Source organism: Stegostoma tigrinum, chromosome 12, assembly GCF_030684315.1.
Source record: "Stegostoma tigrinum isolate sSteTig4 chromosome 12, sSteTig4.hap1, whole genome shotgun sequence".
Lineage (NCBI taxonomy): Eukaryota > Metazoa > Chordata > Chondrichthyes > Orectolobiformes > Stegostomatidae > Stegostoma > Stegostoma tigrinum.
In genome coordinates, this window is record NC_081365.1 from 80,452,523 (window position 1) to 80,476,183 (window position 23,661).

At 45.2% G+C, this 23,661-nt stretch overlaps 1 protein-coding gene across 5 annotated transcripts in view; it reads left to right on the forward strand.

Moving 5' to 3' along the window:
* Positions 1-23,661, forward strand: part of akap11 (A kinase (PRKA) anchor protein 11) — a 92,456-nt gene that overhangs the window by 13,277 nt on the left and 55,518 nt on the right. For all 5 annotated transcript variants that reach the window (XM_048540511.2, XM_048540514.2, XM_048540512.2 and 2 more), the window contains 3 exons: positions 5,227-5,337; positions 10,144-10,200; positions 23,076-23,210. In XM_048540511.2, the coding sequence (XP_048396468.2) occupies positions 5,227-5,337; positions 10,144-10,200; positions 23,076-23,210 (303 nt within the window). The remainder of the gene's footprint in view (positions 1-5,226; positions 5,338-10,143; positions 10,201-23,075; positions 23,211-23,661) is intronic.

The window sequence follows — 23,661 nt, forward strand, 5'->3', positions numbered from 1 at the left end:
GAACATCAGCTAGCAGCAAAACAGTACAACAAACTTAAAATCGGTACACTTGGACAATGAAGGCCATCAGTTTAACTGGGACAAGGTAACCATTGTAGCCCAAGCCAAACATAGACACTGACGGGAATTCCTAGAGGCATAGTTCTCCACCTGTAATGCAATCAACAAACACACAGAATTGGACCCCCTAAACAAATCAAAACTGGAAATGACACTATTCACCATAACGGACCAGACAGTGCAAATTCCAAGCAGAGTAGAACAACATTGCTTTTTCAGAGGTCTTGCTGATGTCACTTAGAATGGTGGTGAAACGTCTGAAGGAAAACAAACCAGCTTGGTGAGCAAGTCAGCAACCTCAGTAAGGGCTTCGTTCATATGCTGGTTTCAAACCGTGGACTCTGAGCCGTAAGACTTGGGAACTGAAGTAGACCATTCAGCCCGTAGAGTTTCCTTCACCATTCCACGAGATCATGACCTTTGCCATATAACCCTCGATTCCCTGAATGATTAAGACTTGCAGAACGCTTCCACTGCATTTTTGTCACACATTCTTATTGGAAACTTTAAGAGGGCTACACAAAACAAGGTCTGAGAGCTACTGGGCAGTAATGAAACTATTCAGTATATTCTTCAAAACTGAGGACACAACAAAAACTAAAGAATGAAGATGTGGAGCATGATTAAACATTCACCAATTAATTATTCTTTGGGTTATACTAACATTAAGATTGCCTTTAGTAACTGATGAGTGGGAGAATCTCAGCAGACATTCTATGATGCTGCAACAGTAAATCTTACTACTTGCTGTCTATAGACTTTACTGATGGAGTGTTACTTTTGCTGTTGAAGCAGTGAGAATTTTATTTTCTGCTAAATGTCAAACACTTGCATGATTGCCAGCAAATAGTCTTTGGTTTCAGTGTGGTGTGTTTTTATTATTCCCATGCTGATACAGTAACATTTCATTGAGCCATTTGTGATTAACAGGTGTTCACTTCTTACCAAGTGTGTTTGTTCAGTGATTACATTAAAGGTATTGGTCAAGGTGGTGCTTGTGCCATTTTGCCAGGCCAGTCCTGTCACAGTTCAACCACTTGCAAGTAATGTTTGCTGTCTTTGGGCTGGTGCTCATGGTGGGGGTGGGAGCCAGTAAGACACTGGAACAGATAAGGCCATTTGACCATCAAGTCTGTCCTGCCATTCAGTTATGGCTGATAAGTTTCTGAACTCAATTCTGTCTCTTTCTCCCCATAACTATTAGGGTGGCTCAGTGGTTAGCACTGCAGCCTCATGGCGCCAGGGACCCAGGTTCAATTCCAGCCCCGGCAACTGTCTGTGTGGAGTTTGCACATTCTCCCCATGTCTGTGTGGGTTTCCTCTAGGTGTTCTGGTTTCCTCCCACAGTCCAAAGATGTGCAGGCTAGGTGGATCTGACATGCTAAATTGCCCATCGTGTTCAGGGGTATGTGGGTTACAGGGGAATGGGTCTGGGTGGGATGCTCCAAGGGGCGGTGTGGGCTTGGGCTGAAGGGCCTGTTCCCACACTAGGGAATCTAACCTAATCTACCCCTTGATAATCAAGAACCTATCTATTTCAGTCTTAAATGTCTTCAATGACCTGACCTCCCAAGCCTTCTGTGGCAGTGAATTCCATAGATTCATGACTCTCTGGCTGAAGTTTCTCCTTATCCCCGTTCTAAAAGGTTTTCCCTTTTACTCTAAGGCTGTGCCCTCAGATCCTAGTTGCTCCTATCAATGGAAGCATCCTCAATATCCACTCTGCAGGCCATTCTGAATTCTAAGTTTCAATTAGATTTCTGCCCCCCCCCCCCCCCCCCACACACCTCAATCCTTCTAAACTCAAATGAGCAGGGTTTTCAAACATTCCTCCTATTCAAGCTTTTCATTCCTGGGACCATTCTCATGAGCCTCCTCTGAACCCACTCCAGGGCTGTTACATCCTTTGAGATATGGGGCCCAAAAGTGCGCACAGTACTCCAAATGTGGTCTGACCAAGACCTTTATAAAGCCTCAGTGGTAGATCCCTGCTTTTAAGTTCATTTCCTGTCAAAGTAAATGCTAACATTTCACTTGTCTTCATGACTACTGACTCAACCTGCAAGCTTACCTTGAGAGAATCCAGGACTAGAACGCCTAAGTCTCTTTGCACTTCAGACTCCTGAATTTTCTCCCCATTTAGAAAATATCCATGCTATTCATACTTTGGACTGTGTGTTGCTGTTTTGAGGAACCTTCCTTTGCATGAATCGACTGCTACATTTTCCTGCCGTATGGTCATAGCTGTGTTTCAAAGTAATTCACGAAAGGTGAAGAGATCCGGATGTGTCAGCACTGAAACAGGATCTTATGATATTACTGGGAGTGATTGCTGCTTTTCATTGATGGCATAGAATATATAAAACCAGGTTCAGATTTCTTGTGGGGCAAGCATTTGTCAACACTAATATGCTGTTTGAGATTTTTGGTTCAATCTCTGATGTCAGGACTTCTCTTTTGTTTGGAAATGATTGCTTTAACCCTCCTAGTCCATACGAGTGGAATAGATTTTCAGGTGATTCCTGTAAGGACAATAAAGAGCAAGTGGAGTCTACTACAGAACATCACAGCTTAGACTTTCCATAATGAACACCCTTCCAAAACTATTAGTAATATTTTGTGCTTCATATCCTCAACATTCCCCTATCCATTAGAGAAAAGAGGTCTGCATTTATGTAGTAACTTTCAGGATCTCTGTGACTCCAAGGCATTTTGGGGCAATCAGGTACTTTTGAAGTCTACTCACTTGTAGAAACAGCAGCATCCAATTATATGTGCAACTGACTCTCATAAACAGCAGGGTGTTGATAATCAAGTCATCTACTTTATCAACGAAAATATAATTGGGAGCAACTGCCATGCTCTGTCATGAGATATATTTGAGGACAAAGATTTGTTTACTTACAAGTGAAGTTTTAATGGCGCACATTATGTCCGCCAAGTTGATATTGTCCAGCTATAATTCAGTACTCTATTCATCTCAACTTGGAGCCCAAATTTCTTTATGCTGCACTTAATTTGGCAATCAGATGATTGAGATGTGTATTGACCTTAACACATGAAACAGAATAGGAATAAATGGGTAGTTCTTAGGTAGACAATCTGATTCCACTCAGTTATTCCCAACCTTTATCAATGATTTGGATGTAAATTTCTAAATTTTTCTGATGTTGGTATCTCAGCAATCTGTCTGGTGAGCTGTCATTGCACCCTCACTATAGCAAGACTGTGTATCCTTAGATTAGAAGGTCAACTATTCAAAATACTCCAGGTATGGTCTCACCAAAGTGATCTATAATAGCAGCTAATTTCTTTGCTCCTGTACCCAAATTTACAGATGACAGAACAGTAGATGGGAATTGTGTTGAGAAGGATGTAAAGATGTTAGGCAAGCTGAGTGAGTGGGCAAAATGTGACAGATGGAATATCATGTGGAAAAGTGAAGTTATCCACTTTGGTAGAAACAAGATATGCAGTGTATATCTTTAATTGTAAGAGATTGGGAAATGTTGATGTCTGGGGGGGGTCCTGGACAAACTTAATGAAAGCTAACATGCAGTTGCAGGACCAATTGGGATCAGCAATTGGATTGATTAGCTATAACTGTCCTACTAATAAATATTGTGCTACTGAATTTAGTTCTGAACTGAAGTGATAATTCCACTTCTGTTGGGTCTCATTTCTAACTTGCTGATCACTTACATCTCATCTTGGAGCTTGTCCATTAATTGGGGGGGTGGAAAAAAATCACCACCTGGTCAATTGCTGATAATTACTTAGTATCTTCAATGTTGCATTCCCTTACCAGTGTTACAGCTTAGATGGGAAAGTCCACTGATTCTAAAGCCCCACATTTGAGCTGCAGCATAGGTTAATGATATAGCCAAAGAATGGAAAGTCTGTTTTACCTGGCTGGTGGAATAAAGTGAGCAGAATGGGGTTGACCAGGTTCATGTACCTAACTATAGCTATAATTTATTGCAAAAACCTCTGCCTGTCCAACTCCCTATCCTGCTTGTCACCACCTTCTCAATGCTGTGTATTCCATCATGTAACTGTTTGTTTTAAAGTTAAGTTTGGAATATCCAATAGTGTAATAGAGGGAAGCTTTCAGCTATGGGTCCATTTGAGTTATTTGGAACTCTTTACTGAACAAGAGAAGGGCTGTCTGTTCTCAGAATGCACCTACACGTTTCATGGGAAAACATGGTGACCTCAGTTGATTTTGACATTCAAACTACTTGAGTGACTTCTGGATTCAGCATCAGCTACACATTGTGTAGTTTTGCAGGGTGGATTTGCACTTTAGTAAGGCCTGTTTCTCTCCATCTGCCCTGTCTGGGGGGTGAAACCTGAACTGGGTAAGAAATTCATGTGGCAAGTTAACAGGATTTTGAGCTATTATGCAGCTTCGGTGTCTGTGTAGTGTTGGGCTTTTTCTCTGCTCTAGGTAAGAAATAAAAGGAATCTTCATTACCTGCCACAATTCCAGAATGTCACATGGGTTTTTCCCAGGAAACTTGATGGCACCTTTTTAAAATTCACATCATTCCAACAGTTTAGGGATGAGTTGTAGGGGCTGGTTTTTAAATATTCATTCCCAGGGTGAGGGCATCATTGGCTAGACAGCACTTATTGCCACGCCTGATTGCCCAGAGGGCAGTCAGGGGTCAACCACAATGCTGTTGGTCTGGTGTCACATGGTAAGGATGGCAGTTTCCTTCCCTGAAGGACATTAGTGAACCAGACGGGTTTTCCCCAACAGTTGACAGTGGATTCAGGACATCATTAGACTCTTAATTCCAGATATTCAGTGAATTCCGATTCCACCATCTGCCATGGTGGTATTTGAACCCAGGTCCCCAGAATGTTATCTGGGTCTCAGGATTAACAGTCTAGCAATAATACCCCTAGGCCATTGCCTCCACTAGTCTATTAAAGTAGATGGTTAAAGACTCAGCCAAAGTTTGATTTTTCATTTAAAATTAACAACCTGATTAAATATAGAACTAATAACTAGCACTTCCCTTTAAATTGAAGTTATCACCTAATTGTTTTCCTTGCCCAGTCTATCCATGTGAGTTGGTCATGCCACTGAACCATTCCTTAATGTCCTTTCCTCTCAGTGTGATCAAGGAAACTGAAAAGTTGTTTTGCTGTATTTAGGTGCTGAGCAGCCAACACCAATTTTCAATGAAGACTCTGTTACAGAGCACGCGGCAACTGTGTAATGTTACGCTAGGCCAGCAATGGAAGGAAAATGACAACCTTACTGAGGTGTGTATGTTTGAACTTTTTAGTTAAGCATCTTGGAATATTGGACAACCACGAGTTCTGTGCTGTTGGGTCATAATGTAGTGACGTGGCTTGTGGTAAAAGATAATGGGAACTGCAGATGCTGGAGAATCCAACATAACAAAGTGTGGCGTTGGATGAACACAGCAGGCGAAGCAGCATCTTAAGAACACATGCTCATGTTTCGGGCCTAGACTCTTCATCAGAAAAGGGTTGAAAAACTCTTTTCTGAAGGGTCTTGGCCCAAAATGTCAACTTTTGTGCTCCTAAGATGCTGCTTCGCCTGCTGTGTTCATCCAACGCCACACTTTATGTTGGTTTGTGCAGTGTAAATGGGGACATGTGTCCCTGTATGACCCTAACGAGTGCAGTCTCCCCATGATAACCCAATTACTAATGCAGTATCCTTGCCTGATTCTGGTTGCAAGTGCAGTTTGTGTGAATGTGGCTTTCTTTTGAGAGACTGCTTTAAAATTTGAATCGATTATTCTTTGAGAAATTTTTAGTGATGGAAATATTAAATCTACAATGACCTGACTGTATCATGTGAAGATACACCAATTTAAAGGTTTCGTGAAGGTAAAATGTTCAAAGTCTGATAAATAATACACGGTTCCTGGAAGCACATTGTGTATTCAAGACAGTGGGAAGGAAGAACATGTTCTCCATCTTGAAACTGAAACATTATGGCCAAGTATTTGGCCCAAGCAGCTTGTTAGTGTGTATCCTACTCTGACATCCCTGCTATTGCCTTATCCATTTCTTCTACCTTGCTTGACTACCTACCTGACAACTGGTCCTTAAATGGGCACCTGCCCTGTGCTTCAGTTACTAACTCAGCTTGTGCATTCTAAAACCTTGCAACTCTTCAGTAGAAAGGTTTCTCCTGCTTTCTGAATTTTAGATTTAATTTAGTTCAGTACCCCTCAACCACTGTTTCCATTAACCCTCCTTCACCCCAAAATAGTTTTTAAGTGCTTTCTAATCAAACCATAATCCATTTTTTAAATTTAAAAACTCCAACTTGTCTGTCAGCTCTTCACTGGAGAAATCTAAAATTAATCACACTGCACTATGCCCTGCTCAAAGCCAAGGCTGAACACTGGTTAGCACTACTGCCTTGGAGCACCAGCATGTGTTCAATTCCACTCGCAACTAACTGCAAACTGCCACACAGATATTCACCCCATGTACCTCTGGGTGCCTCAGTTTGCCCCATGGTGCGAAGATGTGCAGGTTAGGTGGATTGGCCATACTAAATTGCCCATTGTGCTTGGGATGTGCAGGCTAGGTGGATTAGTTGGAGGAAATGCAGAGTTATGGGGATAGAGTAGGGGGCTTTGGCCTGGGTGGACTGCTGGTCAGCAGTTTTGTGTAGATTTTATGGGCTGAATGGCCTACCTCCATACTGTAGGGATTCAATGATTCTGTTTTACCCCTCCACTTGGCCTTGCCTTCATTGCTTTCCACTGCAAAACCCTCATGTTTCCTAAGGCCATCTGGATGAACCTCTGACTTGCCTTTCTGCAGTGGTGGAATTTGAACTCTTATTTCCAGAGTATTATCCTGAGTCTCTGGATGACTAGCCCACTGACATCACCTCTGCACCTCCATCTCCCTAACAGAGTTGGAAGCTCGGAGAATAACTCTAGTATCTTATCGTGCCTGTCACAGCTGAATCATTTAAATAATGTGTTAGATTATCAGAGACATGTTAAACACAACAAATTGCAGGCCTACCTCCATTACAAGTGTGAAGAATCTCATTTGTTGGCAGTTACACAGTATCACCAGCAGAGGCTGCTCAGGTCCACAGTTCTGTTTGAACCACTGCTGAATTCATGGTCAGCCTAACATTAGAAGGGAAGACTGTGCACTTTTCTTTTAAGATGTTTCAAGTATTGACTGCTTTTTAAAGCACGTGCAAGGGAGAACTACAATAGCCACCCTGCATGCAGCAAGCTCTCTAAATGATGTCAGGATAACCAGATAATCTGGTGATATTGGATGAGGGATAGTTCTCCCCCAAGAGCCTGGGAGAATTCATGTGTTCCACTTGGTACAGTGCTATGGGACTATTTGCATTCATTTGAACATGCTGACATTCAAGAGCATATAGCAGTACCTCAGGACTGACTCTTCGACAGTGCAGCACTCCCTCAGACCATGAGAATTCGGAACTGGAGCAGGTCTGTTTGACCCCTCGAGCTCACTTCCAACATTCAATAGGATTATAGCTGATCTGATGTTCCTTTTTATATCCACTTTCCTGTGTTCTCTCCATAATCTTAGATTCAGTATCAGCAGGGATTCCATCTCAGTTTTAAATATACACAAGGACTCTGTTCCCACTGCTGTCTGTGGCAAGTAGTTCTAAAGACGCTCAACCCTATGAGAAAATTTCTTCTCATCTCAGTTTTAAATTGGCACCCTTTTATCCTGACCTGATGCCCTCTAGTCTTGGGTTGTCACAGGGGAAAATCCACTCAGCATTTACCCTGTTCAAGCCTTTTAAGAATCCAACATATTTCAATGACATCATTTCTCATTGTTCTAAACTCCAGTGAGTAAAGTCCTGACCTCTTAGCTTTTACATATGACAGTCAGTCCCACCATACCAGGGATTGTCCTTTTGAACCTTCTCTGAACTGCCTCCAATGAAATAATATTTTCATCCCTTAAGGGGACCAAAACTGCACTGTTCCAGATGTGATCGCACTAACACAATGTGTTGGAATAATACTTCCCTACTCCTATACTCCAACTAATGGAATACTGGCCATTAGCCTTCCTGATTATCTGCTGAGCCTTTGTGTTAGCATTCAGTGTTTCATGCACAAGCACCCCCCAACTCCATGTTTTGCAGCTTTCTGCAGTTCTTTTCTATTTAAATATACCTCCAACACCATGAGCTTATGATTTAACCTTTTTGAGGCATCTGTATCAATGCCTTCCAGAAGGTCAATGTAATACATCTGATGGCTCCCCTCTATCCATTCTGATTGATGCTTCCTCAAATACTCCAAGTTAGACGCACATTCCCTTTCATGAAACCATACTGACTCTTTGATTAGACCATGATTTTCCACATGTCCTCCTATTACTTTGCTTAATGATTGACTCAAAGCTTTTCCACCAATAAATGTCAGGCTAATTAGCCTATAGTTACTTGCTTTTTGCCTCCCTTTTTAAGAAGGGTGTCACACTGGCAGTTTTTCAATCCTCGCGCACCTCTCCAGAATCCAAGGAGTTTTTGGAAAATTATAACCAATTCATCCACCACCTCTGTAGCTATCTCTCTTAGGACTCTAGGATGCAAGCTGCCAGGGGATTTACTGCCTCTCGCTGCATTAGTTTGGTTAATAAACTACTTCTGCAGTGATGGTGATAGTAATTAATTCTACCCCATATTCTTTAGTAACAAACAAAATTTGCTGGAAAATATTCAGGTCTGGAAGCATCTGTGGAGAGAAGGCAGAACTAATGTTTTGCCTTATAACCCTTCAGAACTGATTTGTAGTTGGGAAAAGATTGGTACGTATACTGACTAGGGGTGGGTGCTGTGGAGAGGGAGAAAGAGTAAATGACAAGTGGTGGTGGAGCCCAGCAAGAGCAAAATGGTTGGGCAGACAAAGGAATGGGTGAAGGTCAACCTGAGAGAATGAATGGCTGTTCAAGGTGACGGTTAGTTCCTGACGATGGGTAGTTTGTGGTAACAGCCCATCTGATGACGAGGCATAGTGTGGGGGGGTTATGGTAAGGACATGAGGGAAGGTGCACAAGCCCTAATATTGTTGAACTCCATATCAAATTCAGAAGGCTGCAGGGGTCCCCAAGCAAAAGATGAGATGTTGAGCTCTTATTCATTTAGCAGCTATTCATTCTTGCAGGCTGACCTCAATCCATTCCTTTGACGGCCCAACTGTTTCTCTCTCTTTCCCCCCCCCCCCCCCCCCCCCCCCCCACCCACCCACCACTGCACCCAAACATTAACTCTGATTTCTCTCCACTGATGCTACCAGACCTGAGGTTTATTCAGCAATTTCGGTTTTTGTTTGATTTCCGCCATCCAGTTCTCTTGTTTTCTTTAGTATTAGTGGAATATTCAAAGCATCTTACACTAAAGACTGATGCAAAAATCTGTTTAACTCCTCTACCATTTCCTTGATCACATCCCTAGGTTGATTTTCCAAGGAGCTTCTGATTCCTTTGACCTCTTTACTTTTTATGTTCTTCCTGTCAGCCTTTTGATATTTCTTGTTAGCTTCCCGTGCATCTGTTTAGCCCTCCCTTGGAATCTGAACTTAACCCAGTCTTTGCAACAATCATTGACCTGTGCCTCCTAATATATCTTTCAACTTTATGTTCATCTTAATTTATTTGGTTGACCATTTATTTGGTTTTTCCCTATATTTTTGCTGAGGGCTGATCCCCTGACTGTGCATCACCCCCTCAGGGTTGATCCTTCAACATTCCACTACTCCATCATTACTACGCTGGGTTTTCTGTTGAACCCTCGGAGGCTGCAAACACCACCTTCTGCATTGTTAGGTGTTGATGAATCAACTACATGGCACCAAAACAAGTTTCTCCAATTGCTAGAATTGCTTGGTCAGTGGGCAATTATTGCCTTTCTGCTGCAGTTTGCAACTTAGCTATTACCCCATCCACATCACTCCCATTTGTGATGTTTTCTTCTAAAAAAGACAGTGCAAAATCATGTTATTCCTCAGATGTTGCCATGCCATGAAGCAGTCACTCAAATAACCTTTTTCTGTGGTTCTGCAGGTCACTTTCTTGGGGTTTTCCAGTTCAACTGAAGATGAAGATTTGGTTGATAAACAGGTATTGTCACTTTAGACTGTAGAAACAAGAACTTGCATGTCCTGTAGCCAGCTCTAAATTTGCAGGTTGTTGTGGGTTCCTTTTTAATATGCAAAATACTCTTTGCCTTTTTCTCGGTTTCTGATTAGTAACATCAGATGGGTGGCATTGTTACATTACCATCATGCAGTTCTGCACTTCATGATTTCCATTTGGTTGTTGGGCCATAAACAGCTGGAGACACCAATGTGCATTTGGAAATACTGAGTGATTACTACAAATTATAAAATTAACATTTGTACAATTTCAAACATCAAGGTATGCTTCATGTTGAGTGGAAGAATGTACAGGTATATTCAGTTTCAGAAGAGGCTTACTAGAGTGATACCCAGAATGAGCAAGCTGTTTCATGTTGAAAGGTTGAACAGACTGGACTCGTTTCCATTGGAGCTTGGAAGAGTGAGGTGATTTGAATGAAGTATGTAAGACCCTGAATGGCCTTCACAAGGTGGATGAGCAAGCAATACTTCCTCTGATAGGTTGCCTGGAACTCGGGTTATTCCCCTTGAAATGTTTATCAAGTTTATTGGTTGATTGGTGTATCTCTGAACAGGCAAACCAGTGCTTGTTTGCCAGGTCAACAAAGCCTCTAACAGTGCACCAGACTGCCATTGGAAAATCAACACTGTCACTGCTGTGATTGAGCAGAAACTGAACTGATACTACACAAAAACTGAGGCTGCAAGAGCTGCTCAAACGCTAGGAGTCCTGCAATGTGTAATTAACCTCCTGAATCCCTAAAGCCTGTCTACTGTTTACATGGCAAGAGTCAGGATTGTGTTGGAATACTCCTCTTTTGCACTTCCAGAAACACACCCCAGGTTTGTCCCCAATCAGGGAAAAGTAGTCTGCTTGATTGGTAATCCTCCAGAATGTTAATAGTGGGAGATAGTAATGCCATTGGAAGTAAAGGGTCAATGCTTAAATTCTTTCTTGGGGATAGTCATAGTCTCACACTTATGTAGCACGAATGTCACTTGTCAGCCCAAGCCTGGATATTGTCCAGGTCTTGCTGCATTTGGGCATGGACTGCTTCAGTGTCTGAGGTGTCTCAACTGGTGTTGAATGTTATGCAACCATCAGTGAACATCTCCATTTCTGATGGTGGGAATGTCTTTGAAGCAGCTGAAGATGGTTGAGCCAAGGACACTACCCTGATTAATTTGTGCAACGATGTCCCAGAGCTGAGCTGATCTGACTCCAGGAAGCAGTGTTTTCTCCCTGGTTCCTGTTCTCTCCAGGCTTGTTAGGGCTCCTTAATGCAACACTTGATCAAGTTAAGCCTTGATGTCAAGGGTAGTTGCACTCTACAGTCCCAGGAGTTCAGCTCTTTTGTCCGTGTTTGACCCAAGGCTGTAATGAGGTCAGCAGCTGTGTGGCACTGGTGGGACCCAAACTGAGTGCTCGGTAACTTCTCAAGTGCTGCTAAATTGTGACAGCTTCTACCATGACATTCCTTATCAAGAGTAGACTGATAATGTAGTAATTAGCTGCAGTGGAATTTTTCCCCCAGATTTGTGCATGCAGGATGTACCTGAGCAATTTTCCACATTGTCAGTTGGATGCTGATGTTATAACTGAACTGGAAAAGATTGGCTAGGGACATGGCAAGGTCTGGAGTATACATCTCATATTATGCTGGAATGTTATCGGGGCTGATATCCAATGCCTTCAGCTGTTGATTCATGTCATGTGGAGTAGGTTTGATTCTGACCCTGGCTATGTCAGGCTTAATCAGTCTGTAGAACAGCTCTCCCAATTTTTGGCACTGTTTTCTTGAGCACTCTGCAAGATTGACAGTTCAAACGTTCTTTAAGGCAGATTGCTTTCCTTATACCATCATTATCCTTAACTTTTGTATAACCTAACAACAGCTTGTATTCATATAATCAGCATATGATAGTATTTGAAGGTGTTTCACAGGAATGTAATTGAATGAAATTTGGCATTACTAAGATATTGGGGAGCAAAAACAAGAAACCTTAATTTGTTATAACTTAAATGAAATTAAGGGTTCTGACAACTGGAGGCTTGGCCACAAATGTTGGAGTAATGATGATTTGGAATGGATGGGATACCAAAATTAGAGGAAGATTATGGGGCTGGAGGAGACAGATCCATGGGGGTGAAGCCATGGAGGGATTTGAAAACAAGGATGAGTATTTTAAAATCAGGATGTGCCATACCTGGAAGCTAGTGTGTGTTAATAATGACAGATGTGATGTGTTTATGACATTGCCACAGACGTTTGGATTACCTGAAGCTTCTGAAAGGTCAAGTGTTGGAGAGCAGCCAGGAATGTGCTGGGATTATTGAACCATTGTTTTGGTCAGACTGATGGGTTTTGAGCAGAATGTAAGAGGTAGGGAGGGAGAAATTTAGTGAGTTCTTGAGATGAATCATATCGTAGAACCCTGACTGTGGAAACAGGCCCTTTGGCCCAACAAGTTCACACTGACACTCAACATTCCACCCAGATCCATCCCACATAACCCATCTAATTTATACATCCCTAAATACTATATGGTCATTTTAGCATGGCCAGGAATATGTTTTTGAAGAAACAAGAATGAAAGTTGAAGTGGGCCATGTTATGGTGTCTATTTAGAAGTAGTAATGTGCTTTGGAAGTTAGAAGGATAAAGATAGATCAAAGTAAATTTGTGAAGGTGAATGCTGTCAGCAATAGCTTGTAAAGAGGAAAAACCCTTAAGGATGTTTAAGATGCTCCATTCCATCCATTTTTTTCTTTATGCTTCAGAATCTGGGATAAAAGTAAAGATCTGTGAAAGAAAATTGGAACTGTGGGCAATAAAATGTGTAAAATTTTCCACATACTGACTGTGCAAAATGAAGAGGGCCTTAAAATTATAAGGACAAGAGAAAATGTTAGAATACAATGGCAGGCCATTTAGGACAGATATAAGGATGGTGAATGTCTGGGCAGTTGAAGTACACAATCCACCTTGATGTCTTTGAATGGCGGAATGGATTCAATAGCCTGAACTCCCAGCCCCTGCTCCGATATTTGTATGGAATATAGTCTTGGTAAAAGGTCTTGAAACTATATATATTTTTCTTCAGTTGACAGGGCCCCACAGTAGAAGGTGGGGGCGTTAAGCCCATTCTTGAAGCAGCAGTTACTTTTTGGATCATGCTGAGAGAAATACATTAGACCTCAGCTGCCTCTTGTCTAGTTCTACTGATCAGTTCTCTGCAGAAGACCATATTTTTCAATATGGTGATCACATTTTAGACATTATGGCAAACTCTGCTATCCACAGAAGAACTAAGAACATCATAAAAACAGTCCTTCAACCCAGTAGGCCTGTGCTGACATGTGACATCTTTCTGAATGAAAAATGTTTCCTCTACGTAATCTGTATCCCTGTATTGAAGTATTAAAGTATCTGTCAAGAGGCATCTTAAACATTGTTATCGTATTTGTTTCTTCCACCTCCTCTGGCAATGCATTCCAGGCCCTTACCACCCTCTGTTTTTTGTGGGGGGGGGGGGGGGGGAGGTGGAAGATCTTGCCTCCTTCATCCTCTTTTTAAACCTTCCCCTTTAACCTTAAACCTATGAATACTAGTAATTGACATTTCTACCTTGGGGACAAAAGGCTCCAACTATCCAATCTAATGTCCCTCATAATTTTGTAAACTTCTCTCGTTTACATACCAGGTTACATAAAACTCCTTAGTTTCTAATGTTCAAGTTAAAACAAAACAAGTTTGTCCAATCTTTCCTCTTGGTTAATACCCTCCAAACCAGGCAACATCCAGGTAAAGACAACACAGTGGAGCTGGAGGAACACAGCAGGCCAGGCAGCATCAGAGGACTAGGAAAGTTGATGTTTCAGATTGGGACCCTTTTTCAGAAATTTCAGAAGGGCCCTGACCTCTGATTTAACATCCAGTAAATCTTTTCCATACCCTCTGTAAAGCATCTACATCCTTCTGTGTACAGTTCCAGTTAGCATGGTATTTCAAATGTGGCCTTACTAAAGTTCTGTATAGCTGTAACGTGACTGGCCAACTTTTATATCCAACCAATGAAGGGAATCATGCCATACTCCTCCTTGACCACCTTATCCTCTTGCAGTGTACTTTCATGGAACTGTGATCCTGTACACACACATCCCTCTGTGTCAATGCTTCTGAGGGTTCTGCCACTTACTGTATACTTCACCTGCCATTTCTCTACCCAAGTCTCTAGCCTACATATATCCTGCTGTATCCTCTGGGAATCTTCCTCACTACCTGCAGCTCCACCAACCTTTGTGCTGTCTGCAAAGTTGTAAATCGGACCACCTGCCATCTGCTCCAAATAATTTGTATAACAAGCAGCAGAGAATCAAGCACTGATCCCTGCAGGACACCATTAGTCACAAATTTCCAGTCAGACAAACACCGTTTTCCCCGCTACTTTGTTTTCTCTGACCAAGCTAGTTCTGTATCTGTCTTACCAGCTGACTGTGCATACCATGTGACTTTATCTTCTGTATCACCTGGCTGTGAGGGACCTTGTTAAAGATCATGCTTAAGTCCATTTTCGGCAACATCCACTGCTCAGCTTTCATGAAACATCATTTTTACTTCCTCAGAAAACTCAATGTTTGTGAAATGCAACCTTCCCTGTTCAAAGCCATGCTGACTATCACTAAGTCTGTTTTGTTTCCCAAACGTAAATAAATCCAGTTCCTAAGAATCTTCTCCAATATTTTCCTGACCACCAGAGGACCAGATCACTAACCTGTAATTTGCTACATTATCTCTGTTGCTATTCTTAAAAGGATAGCATTGGCTATTGTTATTAAGCAGAGTTTGACACCACCCCTCCACCCTAAGACATAAAACAAAAACACCCAAAGGGGAGCACCTTGACCCATAATCTGTAAAAGAAGCTTAAGTTGCTGTAACCTGCCTTTTAGCAACTTCTAGTGGTTAAACAAGATAAATCCCTGGCATTCTCTTTAAAATCAACAAGTAATGATTTATTTGGGGGTGTCATGGTAGCTTAATGGTTAGCACTGCTGTCTCTGTGCCAGGGACCTGGGTTCAATGCCAGCTTGGGTGACTGTCTGTCTGTGGTTTGCACGTTCTCCCTGTGCCTGTGTTTTGAGTGTTCCAGTTTCTTCCTACAGTCCAAAGATGTGCAGGATAGGTGGATTGGTTATGCTAAATTGCCCGTATTGTTCAGACGTGTAGATAACATGGGGTATATGGCAATGCATCTGGGTGGGATGCTCGGAGGGTTGATGTGGACTTGTTAGGCCAAATGACCTGTTTCCACACTGTAGGGATTCTATAATGTTCTATGATCTATGATTTATCTAACTCTAACAGTGAGCAAATTAACTAAATTATTAACAAACCAAATAAACCCTGTTCTAATTAGTTTCCAAATAAAGCAAGATTCTCATGGTATGATGTTCCAATAAATAAGTCCCACTTATATAAAATAGAGTTTAGTTTCTTGAAGTTACAGCCAGGTTGTCTCTTCGAATACTTTGTGCCTTCTATGTTGATTTTTCTGTCAGGAGTATTAACAAGTTGTGCTGTTGGTCCCATTGTTATTTAGTGCTTTTCCTAAGACCTAGGAATCTCTGACAGCCTGTGATTCTCTTGAGCTGTGGGCAGTTAACTCTGGAGTTTTGTCAAACTGATATTTTCTTTTCATACTCTTGATGACATATCAATATTTCTTACAATAGGATTGGTCTTATGTTGTCAAAACTCAGACTTGAATTTAGTAGGTTTTTGGCATTGAAGTGCCTGTTTCAGATTGACTGGTGAAATTCAAAACATGTCAACTTGGTTTAAAAACTGCTGTTTGGCCTGATAACTATATGGCCTTTTTGATACAAGTTTCAATTCTGGTGCTGTCTCTGTACTTGCAAACTTTCAAACTGCTGCTCTTAGAAATACATTTCAAATCTTGGAGCATAGAAAAAGCACATCTCTTAAAGGCACCATGCAATACTTACTCCCTAACACTTTACAAATGCCAAATTCTAACTTCCTGCCTCCCAATCCATGAGTACTCTTTGCAGGGTCTCTGCCCGAAACGTCAACTTTCCTGCTCCTCTGCTGCTTGGCCTGCTGTGTTCACCCAGCTTCAGTGTTATCCCACAAATATTCTACCCAACCTCAACAGCTATTCTCCAGTCAGTCATATAGTACTGAAAAGCATTGTTCACTCCAACTGGTCTGCACCAACTAGACCTCCAAATCTGACCTATCCCATTTGCCAGCATTTTGCCTATATCTCTCTAAACCCTTCCGACCCAATATCCATTCAGATGCCTTTTAACTGTTGTAATTATTACCAGCCTCCCCCACTTAATGCAGCATTTCCTTCCATACACGTACCACCTTCATGAAAAAGTTGCCTTTGGGTCCTTTCTAAATCCTTCCCCTCTCATCTTAAACCTATGCCCTCTAGAATATCCTCTTCCTCCCCCCCCCCCCGCCCCGCCCCCCAAAACCCAGGAAGTAGACTTTTGCTTTTCACCCTATCCAAGCCCCTCAATTTTCTTTTTTGCAAACCTTTATAAAGTGAACGTGTTGGTAATTGTTTTTCCAAGGTTCTATAGATTCAGGGTGGCAAATGTCCCACATTTCAAGAAAGGAGGGAGAGAGAAAACAGAAAATTATAGACCAGTTAGCCTGACATCAGTGGTGGGAAAGATGCTGGAGTGAATTATAAAAAATGAACTTGACTCATTTGGATAGCAGTAACAATATTTTAGAGTCAGCATGGATTTATGAAGGGGAAATCGTGCTTGAGTAATCTTCTGGAATTTTTTGAGGATCCATCTATAAAGATGGATAAGAGAACAGTAGATGTAGTCTACCTAGACTTTCAGAAAGCCTTTAATAAAGTCCTGCATAAGAGATTGAACAAAGTTAGGGCGCGTGGTATTGGGGGCAAAATACTGAGTTGGATTGAAAATTGGCTGGCTGACAGGAAGCAGAGTAGTGATAAACAGGTCCCTTTCAGAATGGCAGGCAGTGACCAGTGGGGTACCACAACGTTCGGTGCCGGGACCACAGCTCTTTACGATATATATTAATGATATAGACGAAGGCCTTAGAAGTAATATTAGCAAATTTGCCGATGACCCAAAGTTGGGTGGCAGTGTGAAATGTGAGGAGAATGGTATGAGAATACAGGGTGACTTGGTCAGGCTAGGCGACTGGACGCTGCATGGCAGATGCAGTTTAATGTGGATAAATGTGTGATTATACACTTTGGCAAGAACAGGAAGGCAGGTTATTCTCTAAATGGAGTCAAGTCAGGTAAAGGGGAAGCACAATGAGATCTAGGTGTTATTGTACATGAGTCAACGAAAGCAGGCATGCAGGTACAGCAGGCAGCGAAGAAAGCTAATGGCATGCTGGCCTTCATAACAAGAGGAATTGAGTATAGGAGCAAAAAGGTCCTTCTGCATCTGTACAGCACCCTGGTGAGACCACACCTGGAGTATTGTGTGCAGTTTTGGTCTCAATTTCAAGGACATTCTTGCTATTGAGGGAGTGCAGCCTAGATTTGAGGTCAATTCCTGGAATGGCGGAACTATCATATGTTGAAAGATTGGAGTGACTGGACTTGTGTACACTTGAGTTTAGAAGGATGAGAGGGGATCTGATTTGAGGTGTATAAGATTATGAAGGGATTGGACACTCTGGAGGCAGGAAGCATGTTTCTGCTGATGGGTGAGCCCAGAACCAGAGGACACAGTTTAAAAATAAGGGGTAGGCCATTTAGAATAGTTGAGGAAAACCACCTTCACCCAGAGAGTGGTGGATATATGGAATGCTCTGCCCCAGAAGGCAGTGGAGGCCAAGTCTCTGGATATTTGCAAGAAAGGGATCAAGGGTTATGGGGATAAGGCAGGAACAGGATACTGATTGTGGATGATCAGCCATAATCATAACGAGTGGTGGTGCTGGCTTGAAGGGCCGAATGGCCTACTCCAGCACCTATTGTCTATTGTCACCCCTCAGCCTCCTATGCTTGGGTGGTTGGGGGGGGGTGGGGAGGAGGAGAGAATCATCAGCCCCTCACTATAACTCAAACCCTCCAATCTCAGCAACATCCTTGTAAATCTTTTCTAAACTCTTCTAACGGCATCCTCCCTGTGGAAGGGTGACCAGAATTCTATGAAAGTGGCCTCATGAAAATCCTGTGGCTGCAACATGATGTCCCAACTCCTGTACTCGGTGCAGTGATCAAAGGAGGCTGAAGGCCAAATGCTGCCTTCACACCCAGTCTACCTGTGACTCCACTTTCAAGGAACTAGGCAGCAGTGCTCCTAGGTCTTTTTGGCAACACTCCCCAGGGCCCTGCTATTAACTGTAAAACTCCTACCCAGGTTTGCCTTATGAAAATGCAACACCACAAATTTATCTGAATGAAATACCATCTCCTCTGGGACCTCTGCTATGACTAAAGACAGATTTTAATACAAGGCCCTAGCAATTTCCTGCCTCGCCTCCCTCAGCATTCTGGGGTAGATCTGATCAGGTCCTGGGGACTTGTCTCCCTGAATCCTTACAAAGCACCTAACACCACCACCTTGTTAAATATTGACTTTCCCTAAAATATCAATATACCCCTTTCTGGACTCACCATTCATCCTGTCCTCCTCTTGAATTCTGATGCAAAGTATTCATTTAAGGTCTTCACTCAGATCCTCCAGTTCCATACACAAGCTCCCATTTTTTTATCCTTGAATAGACCTATCCTTACCTTAGCAGAGCCTTGGGATTTTCCTTATTCATGTTTGAAGTTTTTTTGGCCTCTTAGCCCTCCTAATGCCTTGTTTAAGTTCTTCTGTATTTCTTGAGGGCTCTTTGTCAGCTTCCTGACCTTACATGTGCCTCCTGACTAAGCTTACAATTTCTCATTGTCCAAAGTTGCTGAATCTCACCATCCTTGTCCTTCACTTTCACAGGAACATGCTGGCCCTGTACTGTAATCAACTGGCCTTCAGAAGATTCCCACAATGAGATGTGCATTTATCCTCAAACCACCGTCCCTAATGTTTCCCTGTTCCTACCTAATATTCTGGTAGCTAGCCTTCCCCCAATTTCGTACTTTCACCTGGGGACTACTTGTCTTTACCCACCAGTAACTTACAGAATCATGGTCACTGTTCCTGAAATGCTTCCCACTGAAACTTTGATTGCTTGACCAGGCTCAGTCCCTAATACCAGGTCTAATATGGCTCTTTCCCTTGTTGGACTATTCACATTTGTTTCAAGAAACCCTCCTGGATATAGCTGACAAACCCCCTCCCACCCAACTCCAATCCAAGCTGCTGACACTAAGGGAGTCCCAGATAAAACATGGGAAGTTTTAAAATCTCCCATCACAACAACCATTTTGCTTTCATATTTTTCTACAATTTGCCCACATATCTGCTCCTCTATTTCCCAATGGCAGTTTTTGGAGGCTTGGACTACAACTCCATCATTAAGGTGATTGCACCGTTCCAATTTCAGAGCTCTATCCATTTGGCCTCCAAGGTGTTCTGCTTGCAATTTGTGATATTCTCCCTAATCCATAATGTAACTCCCTCCTCTTCCTCCCCCCCCCCTCCCTCCTCTTCCTCCCCCTCCCCCCCCTCCTCTTCCTCCCCCTCCCCCCCCTCCTCTTCCTCCCCCTCCCCCCCTCCCTCCCCCTCCCCCCTCTTCCTCTTCCTCCCTCCCCCTCCCCCCCCCTCCTCTTCCTCCCCCTCCCCCCCTCTTCCTCCCCTCCCTCCTCTTCCTCTTCCTTCCCCCCTCCCTCCTCTTCCTTCCCCCCTCCCTCCTCTTCCTTCCCCCCTCCCTCCTCTTCCTTCCCCCCTCCCTCCTCTTCCTTCCCCACCCCTCCCTCCTCTTCCTTCCCCACCCCTCCCTCCTCTTCCTTCCCCACCCCTCCCTCCTCTTCCTTCCCCACCCCTCCCTCCTCTTCCTCCCCACCCCTCCCTCCTCTTCCTCCCCACCCCTCCCTCCTCTTCCTTCCCCACCCCTCCCTCCTCTTCCTTCCCCACCCCTCCCTCCTCTTCCTTCCCCACCCCTCCCTCCTCTTCCTTCCCCACCCCTCCCTCCTCTTCCTTCCCCACCCCTCCCTCCTCTTCCTTCCCCACCCCTCCCTCCTCTTCCTTCCCCACCCCTCCCTCCTCTTCCTTCCCCACCCCTCCCTCCTCTTCCTTCCCCACCCCTCCCTCCTCTTCCTTCCCCACCCCTCCCTCCTCTTCCTTCCCCACCCCTCCCTCCTCTTCCTTCCCCACCCCTCCCTCCTCTTCCTTCCCCACCCCTCCCTCCTCTTCCTTCCCCACCCCTCCCTCCTCTTCCTTCCCCACCCCTCCCTCCTCTTCCTTCCCCACCCCTCCCTCCTCTTCCTTCCCCACCCCTCCCTCCTCTTCCTTCCCCACCCCTCCCTCCTCTTCCTTCCCCACCCCTCCCTCCTCTTCCTTCCCCACCCCTCCCTCCTCTTCCTTCCCCACCCCTCCCTCCTCTTCCTTCCCCACCCCTCCCTCCTCTTCCTTCCCCACCCCTCCCTCCTCTTCCTTCCCCACCCCTCCCTCCTCTTCCTTCCCCACCCCTCCCTCCTCTTCCTTCCCCACCCCTCCCTCCTCTTCCTTCCCCACCCCTCCCTCCTCTTCCTTCCCCACCCCTCCCTCCTCTTCCTTCCCCACCCCTCCCTCCTCTTCCTTCCCCACCCCTCCCTCCTCTTCCTTCCCCACCCCTCCCTCCTCTTCCTTCCCCACCCCTCCCTCCTCTTCCTTCCCCACCCCTCCCTCCTCTTCCTTCCCCACCCCTCCCTCCTCTTCCTTCCCCACCCCTCCCTCCTCTTCCTTCCCCACCCCTCCCTCCTCTTCCTTCCCCACCCCTCCCTCCTCTTCCTTCCCCACCCCTCCCTCCTCTTCCTTCCCCACCCCTCCCTCCTCTTCCTTCCCCACCCCTCCCTCCTCTTCCTTCCCCACCCCTCCCTCCTCTTCCTTCCCCACCCCTCCCTCCTCTTCCTTCCCCACCCCTCCCTCCTCTTCCTTCCCCACCCCTCCCTCCTCTTCCTTCCCCACCCCTCCCTCCTCTTCCTCCCCACCCCTCCCTCCTCTTCCTCCCCACCCCTCCCTCCTCTTCCTCCCCACCCCTCCCTCCTCTTCCTCCCCACCCCTCCCTCCTCTTCCTCCCCACCCCTCCCTCCTCTTCCTCCCCACCCCTCCCTCCTCTTCCTCCCCACCCCTCCCTCCTCTTCCTCCCCACCCCTCCCTCCTCTTCCTCCCCACCCCTCCCTCCTCTTCCTCCCCACCCCTCCCTCCTCTTCCTCCCCACCCCTCCCTCCTCTTCCTCCCCACCCCTCCCTCCTCTTCCTCCCCACCCCTCCCTCCTCTTCCTCCCCACCCCTCCCTCCTCTTCCTCCCCACCCCTCCCTCCTCTTCCTCCCCACCCCTCCCTCCTCTTCCTCCCCACCCCTCCCTCCTCTTCCTCCCCACCCCTCCCTCCTCTTCCTCCCCACCCCTCCCTCCTCTTCCTCCCCACCCCTCCCTCCTCTTCCTCCCCACCCCTCCCTCCTCTTCCTCCCCACCCCTCCCTCCTCTTCCTCCCCACCCCTCCCTCCTCTTCCTCCCCACCCCTCCCTCCTCTTCCTCCCCACCCCTCCCTCCTCTTCCTCCCCACCCCTCCCTCCTCTTCCTCCCCACCCCTCCCTCCTCTTCCTCCCCACCCCTCCCTCCTCTTCCTCCCCACCCCTCCCTCCTCTTCCTCCCCACCCCTCCCTCCTCTTCCTCCCCACCCCTCCCTCCTCTTCCTCCCCACCCCTCCCTCCTCTTCCTCCCCACCCCTCCCTCCTCTTCCTCCCCACCCCTCCCTCCTCTTCCTCCCCACCCCTCCCTCCTCCTCTTCCTCCCCACCCCTCCCTCCTCTTCCTCCCCACCCCTCCCTCCTCCCCTCTCTCCTCCTCTCCTCCCCACCCCTCCCTCCTCCCCTCCCTCCTCCTCTTCCTCCCCACCCCTCCCTCCTCCTCTTCCTCCCCACCCCTCCCTCCTCCTCTTCCTCCCCACCCCTCCCTCCTCCTCTTCCTCCCCACCCCTCCCTCCTCCTCTTCCTCCCCACCCCCCCCCTCCTCCTCTTCCTCCCCACCCCTCCCTCCTCCTCTTCCTCCCCACCCCCCCCCCTCGCAATAGCTACAATATCGTGGTTCTATGCACTAATCCAAGCACCAAGTTCATCTGCCTTACCTGCTGTACTCCTTGTGTCTAAAACAGATGCATAATCAGATTGCCAGCCTGCAGTTTCAGTAACCTCTCCTTGTCTGTCTTCTCTGAGCCTTACTGGCTTTGGTGTCAGGCTCCTCCTTGGTTATTTCACTTGCTGACTGGTGGCTCTGGCTCTCTTACCCCTGTCACATTATCAAATCCTCCCTGGTGTTCTAGGAAACCACCCTGCCAGAATATTGGTGCCTCCCCAGGTTAAGTGCAACTAATTTAATTTAGAAGCCAAACTGATAGAGGAATGTCAGCCCCCCAGCCTGTGCTCTTGAGCATTGTTAACCTTTGGCAACTGTATGGAAATAGTGTTTCTGGAATTTTCCTGGTCTGGGAGCCATGAGGGTAGACTACTGTGGCACATGTGTATAACTAGCATGTTCAGAATTTCCCTGAGGTTCATATATGGACCATTGATATGGTGCAGAAAAGTCATTCAAGGAAGTGTGTGGGATGTACAGCAGTGTACCCTCACTTTTTCTGTTCTTAAGTATAATTTGCCTTTCGATTATCCTGACCTTCAAACCCACGTTAGTTGGTGTGACTAACTCTCTGCAAATTTCAATTCCCTTGCACAGGCCCTTGCTGCTATTCATCTGGAGCTATCTGGTTTGCTGAATTCATTCCAGCTCCAGAAGCTAAAGAGTACTGAAATCGCTCTCTTGAAAGGTTTGAAGAAACACTCCAGGACACAAGAGAACACTGTTAACCAGGTAATAATAGCATCATAGACTCTGGGGAGAAACTATAAGATTTCAGTTAACTCATGCACAGCAAAAGTGTTTGTCAGGCCAATACAAACCCTGCTGCCTCCAGTTTATGGTACACAGCAAAAAAAATCATCATTATTATTACAGTTTCAAGCCCAGAGTTATGCACGTGCTTAAGATGCACACTTGCCCTGAGATGTTGATATTCATCTTTATTGCTGCTTGTTAACTTGTTACTTTGAAAATTGGAAGGCTCTTGCTCCCTTCCAAGCTTTGGTTTATACTTTAAATTGAATTGGTTATTTGACTTTCATAGGCCAAAAGGCTTTATTCTGCAATGTAGAGTTTCTATCAGGTTGGCTGACCCTCTGAGGAGCACTCCATCTTGCCTTAACCCCATTGTCCCATATTTAGTATGACCAATCCACCTAATCTGACTGACTTTGACTTTGTT